This window comes from Mesoplodon mirus, assembly GCF_964341445.2.
Source record: "Mesoplodon mirus genome assembly, chromosome: 3".
Lineage (NCBI taxonomy): Eukaryota > Metazoa > Chordata > Mammalia > Artiodactyla > Ziphiidae > Mesoplodon > Mesoplodon mirus.
The window spans coordinates 194,563,939-194,577,539 of NC_138978.1; the positions used below are offsets into that span (position 1 = coordinate 194,563,939).

General features: G+C 45.8%; 1 protein-coding gene across 3 annotated transcripts in view; it reads left to right on the top strand.

The window, feature by feature from the left end:
* The window catches only part of CRB1 (crumbs cell polarity complex component 1), a 246,548-nt gene extending 233,194 nt beyond the window's left edge, over positions 1-13,354 (top strand). For all 3 annotated transcript variants that reach the window (XM_082613804.1, XM_082613806.1, XM_082613805.1), the window contains one exon: positions 12,852-13,354. In XM_082613804.1, the coding sequence (XP_082469930.1) occupies positions 12,852-13,067 (216 nt within the window). In that variant the 3' untranslated portion in view covers positions 13,068-13,354. The remainder of the gene's footprint in view (positions 1-12,851) is intronic.
* The last annotated feature ends 247 nt before the right edge of the window (positions 13,355-13,601 follow it).

The following is a 13,601-nucleotide window of genomic DNA, read 5'->3' on the forward strand; positions in this document are numbered from 1 at the left end:
TGGGTACCGGATCTGCTGCTTAAGTAATTTGTTACTTGGGACAAATTGCTTAAAAGATCTTTGAATTAAGGGCAATGATCTCTGTATCATTAGACGATTGTGAAGATTAAAATGAGGTGACTTGTCAGATGCCAGGGATAGATTAAGTCCTCAGGTTTTAATTACTTTTCCTTTTCCCCCCATGTACCACCTTTTAGTTCCGAAGTATTTTACAGCTGATCTCATTGTAGAATATCGAAAAGATGAATGGCCTGGGTAGAATGCACAAATAATCAAAGATCTAGTTGCCACCTTGTAGTAGAAATACTAGATTTATTCCAGGTTCCTGAGACCAGGGAAAGAGGCCTAAAAAACGGTAGCAAAGAAATTTTAATAAAAGAGAACAATGAAACCATTGGGTAGAGGGCCAACCTCTAAGAACCTCTAAGGATAAAAATGCCTCAGTATGGAGGCGATTCCTCCCCAGGTCCGCCACACAGAGGAGTGGTTGGCTGAGGTGAGCCACGTTGTAACTCTCTTTCTCTTCTTGGAGCCGTAGCTATCCCTTGTGTCGTTAAATCAGAGCAGATGGCTTCCTTTGACACCCCGCGCTGTCAGTGGAATGTAAATGCTTCTCCTCACAACACTGAGAGTCCCGAGGCTGTGTGTTTAATCTGTGCTGTGCGAGCAGAGTGACCCTGAAAAGAACATGAGTGCAGAGCACGTTTGGAGAATTGGCAGCCATCCTCGTAAACAGAATCGGGGAGGATTCTGCAAGCCTGGTGACTAATCTTGGTTTTCTTCCTGAGGCTCTTAGCACAGCCATATCCCTGAGGACAAGTCATCTAAATGGTGGTGGAATAGAAAAGTTATAGACCCAAGGGAAATATTTTATAAAGGTGGGAGAGAAGTGTTATTCTGGCGTCTGGGAAAAGAAGCAACAAAACTGAAGAGGCTTAGTTTATAGCTTGAATTCTCAGTTCTCAGTCTCTTTGGGAGTTTAGAAAACAAAATTTCCATATGTTTCAAATTATTTAAGTTAGTAAGGGGAATATTCTTTAGGCAATTACTCCAAACTTCAGGAAAAAAAAGAATGTAAATAATTAAAATTTCAGTATGACACAGAATATGAGAAAATGCAGCAATCAGCAAAGATTATCCAGAGAAAAGCCTTACATTTTGGAATATTAATGACAAATTATAGAACTAAAACACAATTTAACATGTTAACTAGGTTATCTTATTTCTTCTTAAAAAGGTCTCTGAACTGGATAGGAAACAGAATCTGATCTTCATTTTATTAAAACAGTCACTAGAAATTAGTCAGTGGCAAAAGGAGAAGATTCGTCCTTTGAGCCCTTTGTAGGGAAGGAAGAGAACTTCTCAGGCAAGAATCTCCTAAACCGTTATTTCAAAAGGCAATGCAGACACGTTGTATCTCATAATTACTGTGCACATACACTTAGAGCTCCAAAAGTGTAAAATAACCAGCACAGCTATATTGTCTGGTCTCATTTTATAATAGGCTGTTAAATTCTATGCTACATTAATACATAGAGATAGGGCAACTGTAGTTCAGCAGGATTTTTAGACTGAGTTAAATGCTGTTAGACTTTATTTTTGTCCCTCCAAGAAGGAAGGCTGTACATCCTCCATACCAATGGAAGTAGATCTTTACCCCCAGTTGCATTTTGGGACATTTAGGTGGACTGTTAGCAAAATCAGACATAAGGTTTTTGTGCTTGTGTTTTGTTTTGTTTTAATCCTGCCATAGAGTTTTACCAAATGGCTTATTTGGAATTTGAAAGCCTGATTTCTGAAAGAACTCTTTAGTTCTAAAACTAAATACTACTTTAATCAATCTTCCCAATATGAAGATTTCTATCTTTCCTGGTGGTAAGATACCCTGGTGTTCTAAGTCGTGACAAGCTCATAGATTTAGGAATGTTCACTTTGGATCCGACCAACCTCAGCATGGCAGGCTCCTTCCCCGTTTAGACGTAGCAAGTCTCAAACGATTTGGGAGGGAGAGAGCTGCACTGTGAAAGGATTCCCGTTAAAGCACGCAGTGCATCTTTCATCTTCCACGAGGCAGACTTTGAAACTGAAAATCTGATAATTTGATGTAAACCGACAATGTCAATAGAAATAGCTACTTCTGAGATTATTTAAGAGAAGGTGCAGGGTATAGACATTCATCCATGAAACACTGGAAGCAAGGGTTTTTATTTCTATGTTTGCTTTGTAAAATAAGAAGAGAGTAAATGGCACAATAGATTATATAAACAAGGACTTCAATGACAAGCTGTCAAAGCTAAGGTAATATATTTCACATGGGTGACTTGATGCCACACTTTATCACCTGCACGAGGGGAAACCAATTTGAGTCTGGTCAATAAAATACAACCTCCAGAGCTGGGCCTGGGGCACAGCTGACATCATGCGGCAGAGCCTGGTGACTTGGCACTCAAGTGGGACCCTGCAGGAGCTGGCACGGCTGCCGTGTGGGGGAGGTCAGACATTTAGGCTCGATTTGGTTAATAAACACGGACGCAGGTATGTCAGGAGAGAGGATGCCGTTGATCTTCATGCTCTGCTAATTTAATGCAGGTCTGAGGTATCAGTGGAACTAGTTAGTCAAAAGCTGGATCTACTGCAGTCTCACAACTGCTGAAACTTAAACTACATGTGCTGCAAGTTAGGGGTTACTGGAGTATCTCATTATAGAGGCTGTTGTTTTCAGAGGCTGGAATCTTTGCTGAATTACTGAGGGACCTATTTGAATGTAGACTTGGACCAAATAATTTTCTGATAAGTTGGCCATAAATCCTCAGTAAAATAAGCTTGGTGTTCTCAGCATATCTGTTAGCGTTTTTGATCATTTTTATGGCTTTCCTTTTGCTGGTCAAATTATCCTTATATGCCCCTAAAGCCCCCCTGACGTGGATTGAGCCAACACAAACCAATAGACCTTCATTACTCTGGCAACTGGTTCTGATTTGGGGGCAATAAATACAATGACACAGACTAGATTACCTTTGCCAAAAGGACATGTGATAAGCCATAAGGATGCTGGGGATTTGGCATTCTTTCTCCTGCTTAATGTGAGAATGAATTAATAGCAGCTTTTCACCGACTGAAGAAAGTTGGTAGGAAGAAAGAATTCCAAGGGAGGAAAGGGCCAAGGTACAGCTTTTAGGTCAGGAAGGACGATGCCAGGAGATGGTGAGGAAGTCCATGGACACCCACTCTGTGCCTGGCACTGCGTTAGGCTCCAGCAGGAGGGTTAGGGCCAAATGTGTGAGGAAACTGGCATGTGATGTGATCCATGAATGTCTCAGTGTCTAGATGGGAGATAAAACCATCGATGGGAACAAGATTTACTAGGCAATAAAAGTATAGCAGGGAGAGAAATCAGCAAGACCCAGAGTAGCAGAAGAGCAAACAGATAGTGAAGAAGCAAGATCCACAAGTTGGGGGGTTAGAGGAATTATTTTCACAGTAACATCATTTTTTAAAGTATTACCTTTCTCACTTTTTTGGAAAAAAAAATGGAAGCTAAAGAAAATCAGAAAAAAAATAGTGCAGTGAACACATACCCTTCAACCAGTTTCAAAAGTTTTTTAATATTTTGCTACCTTTCTTACCTCTATATAAATACATTTTTTGCTCTAGCTTTAGAAAGTAGGTTGCAGACGTTGTAACACTTTACCACTAAATATTTCAGCAAGTGTCTCTGAAGAAAAAAGACTCCCTTCTACAACCATATACCAGTATGGCATTCAAGAAATTTACCATCTCATGTACTATCCATGTTCAGATTTCTCTAACTGTCCCAAAATTGTCCTTTAGATTTTTTTTTTTGATCAAGGATACAATCAATTGCATTTAGTTGTTAGTTGTCATGTCATTTTAGTATGATTTAATCTCAAAAGTCCCCCTGCCTTTTTAACTTGTTTGCTGGATATTCTCTTGCTTTTGAAATGTTGTATAAAATCAATTGATATACTTATCAGTCACCTTCTAAAATCTATAGACCATGTCAGAGAAGGGGTATAAAGAAATTTAAATCCTTCTGTGTCCTACAAAACCCAGGTTAGTAGAGGGCTCCTGGCATATGAGGCTGATAGGTTTCTTATAAGAGGTGTAGGTCAGATGTGCTAGGAAAGAACCCGCAGAGAATATCCATGAAACTGCGCGTGCGATTCTGGCCTCTGCTTCGCTGAGGGACAGGAGAGAAGCTTCCTGGAAGGGAATCTGTTCTGGTTACTGCCCAGGTTGGGTGAACGCTTTCCTGACACATGGGCTGCTGCTTCTCCTCCACGTGGGGCTCTGCAGAAGCAAGAAGCACTTCGCTCCACCAGCCTCCCAGGCCAGCAGGAAAGGCCCAGGCATGCTTCTCCTTCTCTCTCCCGCTGGATCGTGGTGTTTCCTTCTGCCTTCAACACCCTTCCTTACCTCCTTCTTCCAGCAGCTCCCTTTAAGAAAACTGGAGCATGTCATGAAGTCCACCTTGTCGCCTTACTTTCTTTCCTTCATACTCGCCTCTAACAGAGTGCCCGTCGCCTGGACTGTGGCGGTTTGTGTAGCCGCCCGGCCTGGGACCATCACTCCACGGTGAACTCTCTGAAGGCGATGCCTATGCCTTTGGGTCCCGTGTGCTCAGGACCTAGGGAGCTGCCTGCCACGGGGACGGCGTTCACTGCCGATGCGTGAGTGAATGAGCGCGTGAACAAATGGGTGAACCGTGTCCCCACCAGTAAACGCCCGGCAGTAGAGAAGTCTCCCGACGACTGAAAAAAGAATCAAGGCGTTAAACAGAGCCACGAGCACTACCAGTGGGTGAGTCATAACAACTGATCGGCCACTCCGTGCAAAGCACTACACTTGGTCGTGTCAGAAAGTTCCAGAGGAAACAGATACTCATCCGTACAGTCCTGAGGGGCGGGGTGGAGGGTGGCCTAACCCCTGATGAACAGGGCAGCACGTTCAAGTGCACGGGACACGTCACGCCTGGCAGGCTGGGCTGCAGCTCTTCTAAACGCTGCTGAGCCCTGGGCTTCCGGGAATGAGATGATGCCAGGAGAGCCCGCAGGGTCCTCGGGGGATCTGCAGAGGGCAGCTAAGCCCCAGGTGCTCTGAGCAGAGGAGAGGTCTCCCGAAAGGGCGTGTTCAACCTGGAGGAGCGGCATGAGCGGGGGAGGGGCGAGGGAGGCTGGTTCCCGAGAGGGGCGCGTAAGGACAGTTGCTTTGCTGACGCGCAGGGCGTGGCTGATGCTGACCTTCACAGGGGAATGGGGGCAAAGTCAAAACGAGCCTTGACTTAAAACTCAGCAGGTTTTAGGCTTGACACGGTTAGGACTGATATGGTTAGCATCCGTGGGCTTCCCAGCCAGGTAAGCAAGCTCTTTTTTTTTTTTTTTTTTTTTTTTCCTGTAGGGCTGGCTGGCTGGGGTAGATTCTGGGGCAAGAAAGAATGGCTAGAGGACCGTTTAACCAGCCACGTAAGAGACAGTTACTGTCTTAACCAGGTTGTGACCCTGAGAATGAACAAGAGAGCAATCTGAGCGGAAGGGCAGGGGACTGCGTTCCTCGTGGATCCCAGTGTAAAATAATGAAGATGGAAAGGGTGTGCTATTGACAAACACAAGTGTGAGCAGCTCACAGTGTGGTGCGCACTACACAGCCCGAGTCTTCAGCTGGCGACCACTGTTTTCTGGAATGCAGAGAGAAAGAGAAGGAGAGGGAAAAAAGGAAAGGAAGTATGACTGTCTACCCAGGTTTTCTGAGACCAAAATGGGCCATGGTAATGTCCAGGGGGTCACCTAGCGGAGACAAAAAGAATGTTTCACACATAGAAAATGGTATTTAAGAAAAAAAAAATGACCTCTTGCATCTCCTGCTTGTGTCACCTGATGACATTCCCATCTGGGTTCTGGGGCAGGAGAAGATGAAAGCAGACTGCTTGTGGCGGATTCCATGGAAAGGAATAGTAGCCAAGTTCTATAATAATAATAGCCCCCTTCACTCTTTGATCACGTGATTTCTGATCTGCTGCACCCCCCACTCCCCCCCAGTGTCTGCCCGCAGCCCCTCCGAGGCGCCCTGACCCTTCAGTGGAGTTAAGAGAGCGGCTGTCTCTCCCCCTGTGGGTCACAGGCTGAGGGTGTCCTCCTGCAGGAATCCCTGGGAAGAAGCTCTGTGCATGAAGTTGAGAGCTTGCCATGTGCTGCTGGGCAAGCCTTCCGCCCAGCGGCGATCACCGCGGGGTCCCTGGGGCACGGATGCCGGTCCAGGGGCTGGGAGGCAGAAGGATGGAGCTGCACCTTGATGGAACTTCTGCCTTGGGAGGGGAGGGACGCCCCACGGGAACTGTTAGGTGTCCCAGGGCGCGACGTGCTGGAGAGAGATGAAGCTGATTACAGTTAAAGAGGGCGACCAGGCAAGGCCTCCCTGAGAAGGTGACAGGATGTGATAATCCCTACCTGGAATTTAAACGTTTCTGTGCATACAACATCTGGTAACCCCCCTGACCCAGGGTCAGCAGAAAGGGCAGCAATTATCTTCAAACAGTAAATTTACAAAAACATAATGAAATCTGAGTTTGGGCTGCTGGGATTTGGTTCTTGTATGAGGCAAAGAGCGAATTTTTATTCATAAGACCTGGTCTTCCAAGGAGAACAATTATATCACTTATACCACCTGCTTAAGGAGAGAGAATAGGAAAGCTGTGTCTCCAGACTTCTAGCTACATCTATGCTTCTGCTGAAAATGTGGCGTCCTGAGTAGGAAAGAGCTTGTGAGACGTCGGGGCAAGAATTCCAGACTCAGCACTAGACAGGTGGGGCTGGAAGCTGCCAGGCTCACCACTGTATTCTGGCTCCCACTGTGCTCACACAGAGGGCGTGTTCAAGAACCATTTGCTGAATGCAGGAATAGCTGTGTCCCTTCATGGCCAGTGTCACAGCACCCCTCAAATCTGAGAATAATGGTACTCTTCCCCTAAAAGCCCCCGCACGTCACGCGTGGGCTGATGGTCAGTTGTGAAAGAAGCGATGGTTTCAACTAGGGCTGGAACCCCGAATGTGCAGCCTTGTGCTGGCCCAGCAACTTTTCTGATTTGTCTCCCATGTACCAAATTTCCAGTAGTGATTCCAACGTCTTCGGTGGGGCCTGTTGTGGAAATCACACTAGAAGGTTCCCAGGACAGCACCCCTCCGGGGGCGGGGGTGGTGCCCGGAAACACCTCATGTCGCCGGGTTTCTCCATCACCAGGCTGTCAAGACGGTCCCCAATTAGTAGAGTTGTAAGGAACTGTAATTACTTGGTGAGAATTGGTTGAAAGACTATGTCGGCTTCCTTTGAGAGCCTGTGTGTCTTCTGGGAGAGGCAGAGTAGTGGATGAAGAGATGGGAGCACCAAGGAGACAACGCTACTGGGCTTGCAGTCCAGACGCCCCCTGGTCCCTGGTCCCTGCAGCCGTCAGCTGCCTGGAGGGGGCTCCGTGGCTGCCACGCTTCCCAGTCCTGAGCATTTTACAAGGTGGCAGGAGCATCTGCTGGGAGGTCCCTTCCCCGTGCCAGGATGCTGCCCAAGGCCCCGCTTTCAGCTTCTAAATACCCTGTATCCCCCCTTATAACTGTAAAGTGGACAGTGTATTTATGGTTGAAAATTGGCTGCTGCAGCAATATTCATTTTAAAAACAGACTTCTGGCACATATTCAATATTACTATGGAAACGGCTGTTCCTAGCAATTCACTAATAAGAGATAGTTCAAGGACCCAGGTCTGTGTGGGAGTTTTTTACCATCCACAAAAATTGAAGACCTACTTGTTATAATAGTAATTCACAAGAACTGCTCGCTCTCTCTCCCTCTCTCTCTCTCTCTCTCTCTCATATCTATCTCTTCTTTATTTTTAATCTGAAGGATGAGTCAAAGAGGTGTCCTCATTTCACTTTAGATACACAGATGGAAGGTAAATATTATAACCGGCTTTGTAAAAACACAACATCTCTAAAGTATTTTTCCCATTAATCACTAATGCTCATAATAGTACATAACGTACTATTATGTACTTGTGTAACACTACACACACACACACACACACACATTTCAGAAACTCACATACTGAAGCTGGAATATAACCCGTAATCAACTAGTACATCCAAACATTCTAACTTCCTGTCTTCAACTGTCTCCACATATTTCCACACAACAGACATATAAACTGAATTCTAAGAAGGATTTGGGGAATTCACTCCACCCTAGTGTTTTTCAGGAGCCAGTTCTTAACTCCCAACATTTCTGCTTTTTTCAACTACAAACGTACTTCCGCTGATTTTACAAAATCCGACCTGAGAAAAATATGCCCCTATGGGGGAAACCACGGCCTCAGTCCTAGAATTTCCTCACCTCAAGTCAAAGCTTTAACGTCTTCACCTCCTTTCACCTGGAAATAGGAGGTCAAGTTTCCTAAGATATCCTGTTTTTCCAGGCTCCTTCCAATGTGTTTATGGTTTTCACATTTTTCCAAATTGGCCCTAAATATTATGACAGGCAGATCCTTGTGCCGAGGACAGAGATAGTCTCATTACTTTTCCTTTCCAGACAAGCCAGCTCGTTCTGTGTTTTCAAAATCAGATGAACTGACCAGCAGTCAGCTAGTGAGGGGCTGTGGGCCCCGACGGCCAGATGGCCCAGACCCCCGCCAGCTCCAGGTCAGCGGCTGCCCCTCTCGGCTCCCAGGCTGGGCTCTGAGTCCCGACTTGTTGCCAGAGTGGGTGGCATCTGGTGGGTGTTCTGACGCCCAAGCAGGACCGGAGAAATCAGCTAGGGAAGGGTCATCTCTCTGAAGAGTGCTAAACAGCAGTGACCACAAGGACTGACTTCCCTTCTGAGCCTGCCCCTCAAAGAAGCTCCACACACCTGGATGCTCCACGTCTCAGAGCAAGCCTAGGACACAGGAACTGTCACTCCCTCTTTACAGGTGGGCAAACAGCAGAGATAAGTGTAGGACACTAGTGGCAAAACTGGATTCAAACCCATTTCCGTCTGTTTCACAAGTGCATTCTGTTTCCAGTCTCGCCTCAGAGAAATCACAGTATAGAATTCCTCTTCTGGAGTTTAAGGAAAAAAAGCTAATGTGTATTTCCAGCATGTTCTAGCCTAGGCTCAGGTGAGAAGATTCAAAATAAGTGTTGGCAGTTTCCCCTGAGAATGCCAGCGTGCATCCTTGCCTTGGGTCACATTTGGCCACAACCAGTCAATGTTTCAGAATGAATCTTCCATGGAGGAAAACAAATGAAGCACCTATTTATTTTATTCTGCAGATGGGGAGTTCACAGTCACTACAGTTTAATGTGATCATGTGTAAAATGTACATTTAAACAGGATATTAACAATACAGATTGCAGCATAAGCCATCTGAAAAGTACTTTTACATGAAATTTTAACTAATTTGGGGTCTGTCTTTTCTGAAAAAGGTTATTCAAAAGTGCAGCATTAGCAGTACAACCCATCCGAACAGGCCTGGCCTTAAACTCACGCTGTTTTTCAGGACGGCCCACACCTGGCGGCCTTGTCAGTTCCTGTGTCCCAGCAGTTTCAGCTATCAAAGGATCCATTCCAGGGCTGTGTATTTTAAGCCCAGTCGAAGAATAGCAGCGGAAAAAATGCCTTTCAGCCAGGGGAATTCAAAAGCAAAGGGCCCTCCAGAGGCGATTTCAAACTCAGAATCCCTCGGCTCCCCACCAAAGCCGAGTGACGCGCCCTATCTGATATCGCTAGGCCAGCCATTTCATCCAAAACTTTATCTGAAGCTCGGAATTGCCGTGTTAGGTTTGTAGGTTGGCTCCCGGGTTGTTTCCCGAGGCACTGAGGGAGTTCTAGTTCATCTTTCAGAACTGAATGAAGTCAGAGAGGTGATACATCACATCTTCACGGTTCTCACATTCTCCTGTGCCAGGAACTTACTCTGGGACATTCTCTTTGGCTTTTGCATCTGTTGTGTCTCCTGACTCCCATCCCTGGGAGTAGATGCTAGGATCTGGTGTTACAGGTGATCGAACCCAGGGTCTTGCAGGACGACTGGCTGAGGCCCGCTGCTCAGCACACAGCCGGTGGAGGCAGGGGGTTTCTCTCGGGTCTGGAGCTGGCCCTTCCATTCTCTCCACATTGCTGAGAGCAGTGGAGCCTCTACAGACAAGAGCCTTGGTTCCCCACAGGTCCCGAGATAAGTGAAGTGGATCAGCCCTCTGGTTCTGCCAGAACTGGGGTTCCAGTGAGAACTCAGCTTCTACACCTGCCATGTCCCCTCCCTCTCCAGCTGCAGGGCAGCAGGTGCGAGGGTCTGGGCGGCATTAGCTTTCCCCGTGCAATCATTCTCAGCCCAAATGAGAAGATGCCAGAGAAGTTTAGAAAACAGAGGCAAACCAAGTGATTCGTCTCCTCTCTGTGTGGGTGTGGACCCTCCCAACTCACCCACCCAGCAGAACAACCATTGACTCCCAAAGATGACACAGTTTACTGGACAGATTAGGGAGAATTCAGCATCTAGGAACAGGAGGGTTACACAGTCTAGAGGTCCCCAGATAACACCAAGGGGTCCATCTGTCCTGCTGAGACCCAGGCTCTTGAGCTTTCAAGGCCAGGTCTACGGCTTTATTCATCTGTCCCAGCCCACAGTTATCCCTACAGATAAAGGATGTCATTTCCACACAGAGTGGCCAGAGAACCTGCCCTCTAGTTGGGGTAAACAATTTTTCTCAAGAATGACTGAATTCTATGAAACTCTATATGCTTTTCTCCAATAACTGGAAAAGTTGCTGTGACCCAGAATTTTAGACAATAATGTGGAGAGTAGCAGCACACACCTGAATGTTGCCCAGGAACCTGACGCTAGCTTTTCCCAGCCTAAAGGCAATCTTCCCGTGCACGCCTGTTTCTGCTCCTGTGTATCTTATCCCAGTTAACGAGACCCCAGCCAACAGGGTCACCTCCTGTGGTGACCATCCTTGTCTTCCCTCCGCTCCCCCCAGCCTCGCTCGCACAGTCTGCCGTGGCCTGGCTCCGCCTCCCCAGTCTCTCTCCACCTTTTCCTCTTCGAGTCTCACTCCACTGGCAGACTTAGACTGAGGTCATCTCACCACGACTAATACAATAAACTCCTATTTCCTCCACCTCCAGCCCCACCTTCACTTCCACCCACCCTCCATCCCATTACCAGAGCCAAGTTTTAATGAAACACAGACTTGATCATACCATGCTCTCACTTAAACGCCTTCACTGGCTCCCACTGACCTCAGGACCAAGTCCGAATTTTAGTGTGGCTTTCAAATTTCTTGTCCAGATTCATCTACCTTATAGTTCTGTCTCTCACCAACTTTTTAAATCCTTTTCCCACTCAAACGTACACATGTATGGACAATACATTTGGTCACGCCAGATTTCCTACTGTTTCCCCAAACTCTAAGGACTTTTATATACTCTTGCCCTTTTGATTTCAAATTGTTTCATCCCAGTAGAATTTCCCACTTGAACTATTTGAATGTTCATTTATCCTTCAAAAGGTAATCACATGCCACATTCCAATATTACTCTACCTACACCCTTAGGCAGTTCATTTATGACATTGTCGTAACGTGTTTATAATGTATGATTATCTGTGTATATGTGCGTGCGTGTCTGAGCTCCAGATTTCAGACTTTGACTTACCTTCTATTTTTATCTCCTAGCTCAGTTCAGTGTTTATAGCAGATAGTCAATAAGCATTGTTGAATGAATGAGGAAACTAATGAAGCACATTCAAACAAGGCTCATGGTGATATTATGAAGAGATACAGTATTAAAGGATTATATTAATTATATAATGGCTAAATCAAAGCACAGTGAACAAGAACAGCAAAATAAAAAACACAAAGGAAAACAAAGGTGTTTAAAATTCCCTAGGATGTTAAACTAACAAAGATTTCATTTATAACAGTAGCTTGGTTAGGTAACAGGGAATGGGTCCTAGAGAAAGTTAAATGAGAAGGTGAACTAGTTTACTTCTGCTTTTACTTACCCTGACAGAAATATTTCTTTGAAAACCCGTTAAAAATTCAAATAGCAACTGTGTCCTGTCTTTAATATTTCTATGCAACTAAATCAGTTTCATTTTACCCATTGCTAAAAAGTGCTTGACAAACACACTGGAATCAACACTAGGCAAACCACTCTGTCCAAGACACACCCCTGAGATTCCAGGACCCAGCTCCTCCATGCGGGGCTCTGCCTGCAGTTTTCTGTTCCCAGGTTTGGTTCCACGTGGCACACGTGTGTTTTCACAACCAGTCAATTGTCACATCGAATCCAAGTCAAAGTGATGACTGTGGAAACCAGCGCATTGCAGCCCAGCCTATGTCTCCCGATCCTTCCCATGAGACCCAACTAATTTAATTTTTTTCCTTTCCCAAGAAAGGCTGTAAAACAACCATTTTTTTTTCAGTGCAAATTCAGAACTTTTTGCAAGGGAGTCGAAAGACTGTGAGCCATACATCTCTATAGATGCAGAACTATTTTACAAATAAACGTGTGGGTTCATCCCTTGGCCTTGATGTCACACAAATGACCTCAGTCACTGAAATTAAGACACAGAGTAGACACAGGAGATGTCTCCTGCCTCACTTTCTGACTCTAGACCTTGGACTCTAGAGACAGTCACGTTCTCGTGATCTGGGAATAAGGACACCTGACTTTCCTTCCACACCTTGATCTTTCTCCAGCACTGAGTGGCACCTGCGCTCTGCTTGGTTTCCATTCCAGGGTAGTTTCTTGACCTGGACGTACTCCTTTGCTCTGTAACTCACATCACAATTATTTCTATCCTTGCAGTTGGCAGACGACTTGCTCTCAGACGTCTTCGCCGCCATCGGTTCAGTGACTTTAGCCTTGTTGTTGATCCTCTTCCTGGCAGTGGTGGCCTCCGTCGTTGCCTCCAACAAGAGGGCAACTCAGGGGTCCTACAGCCCGAGCCGTCAGGAAAAGGATGGCTCTCGCGTGGAGATGTGGAGCATGACGGCTCCGCCTACAATGGAAAGGCTGATTTAGGACCATCCTGTCTCTAGAGGAAGAGATCCACACACTGCGAATGGGACACTTGTACATGAGTGTTTTTCTGACAAACCTGGAGACATCAGGTTACAACGGGGACCACACTGAAACTGTGGGAAGGACTCCTTTGACCACCGTACGGATGTTCATAGTGGTTCAACTTGCCACCATTGTTTTATTGTATTATGTTAGCCAATCACGGAACAGTGTTTCTTGTGCCAATAATTTCAGCCTCATAATTAGAAAAAATACCTTCCTGAGGATGCGACTTCTGGGAAAAGCTCCAGTGCCTGACGTTTACACTCCATACTCTTTGCAACTTGGGGACACGTTTTTAGTTTGCCCATCAGCTGGCAACTGCATTTTTTTCACACAGAAACTACAGGAAAAAAAAAAAAAAGACACATCTCTCACTCTTCCTGTCATGTGGCAAAAGGTTTTAGTTTGTACTTATGAGGAGATGCACATTTTTTGTCCTTCAGTCATGGATTCGAGAAAGTTATGGGAAAGACCTATGGTTAAAAAGCGACT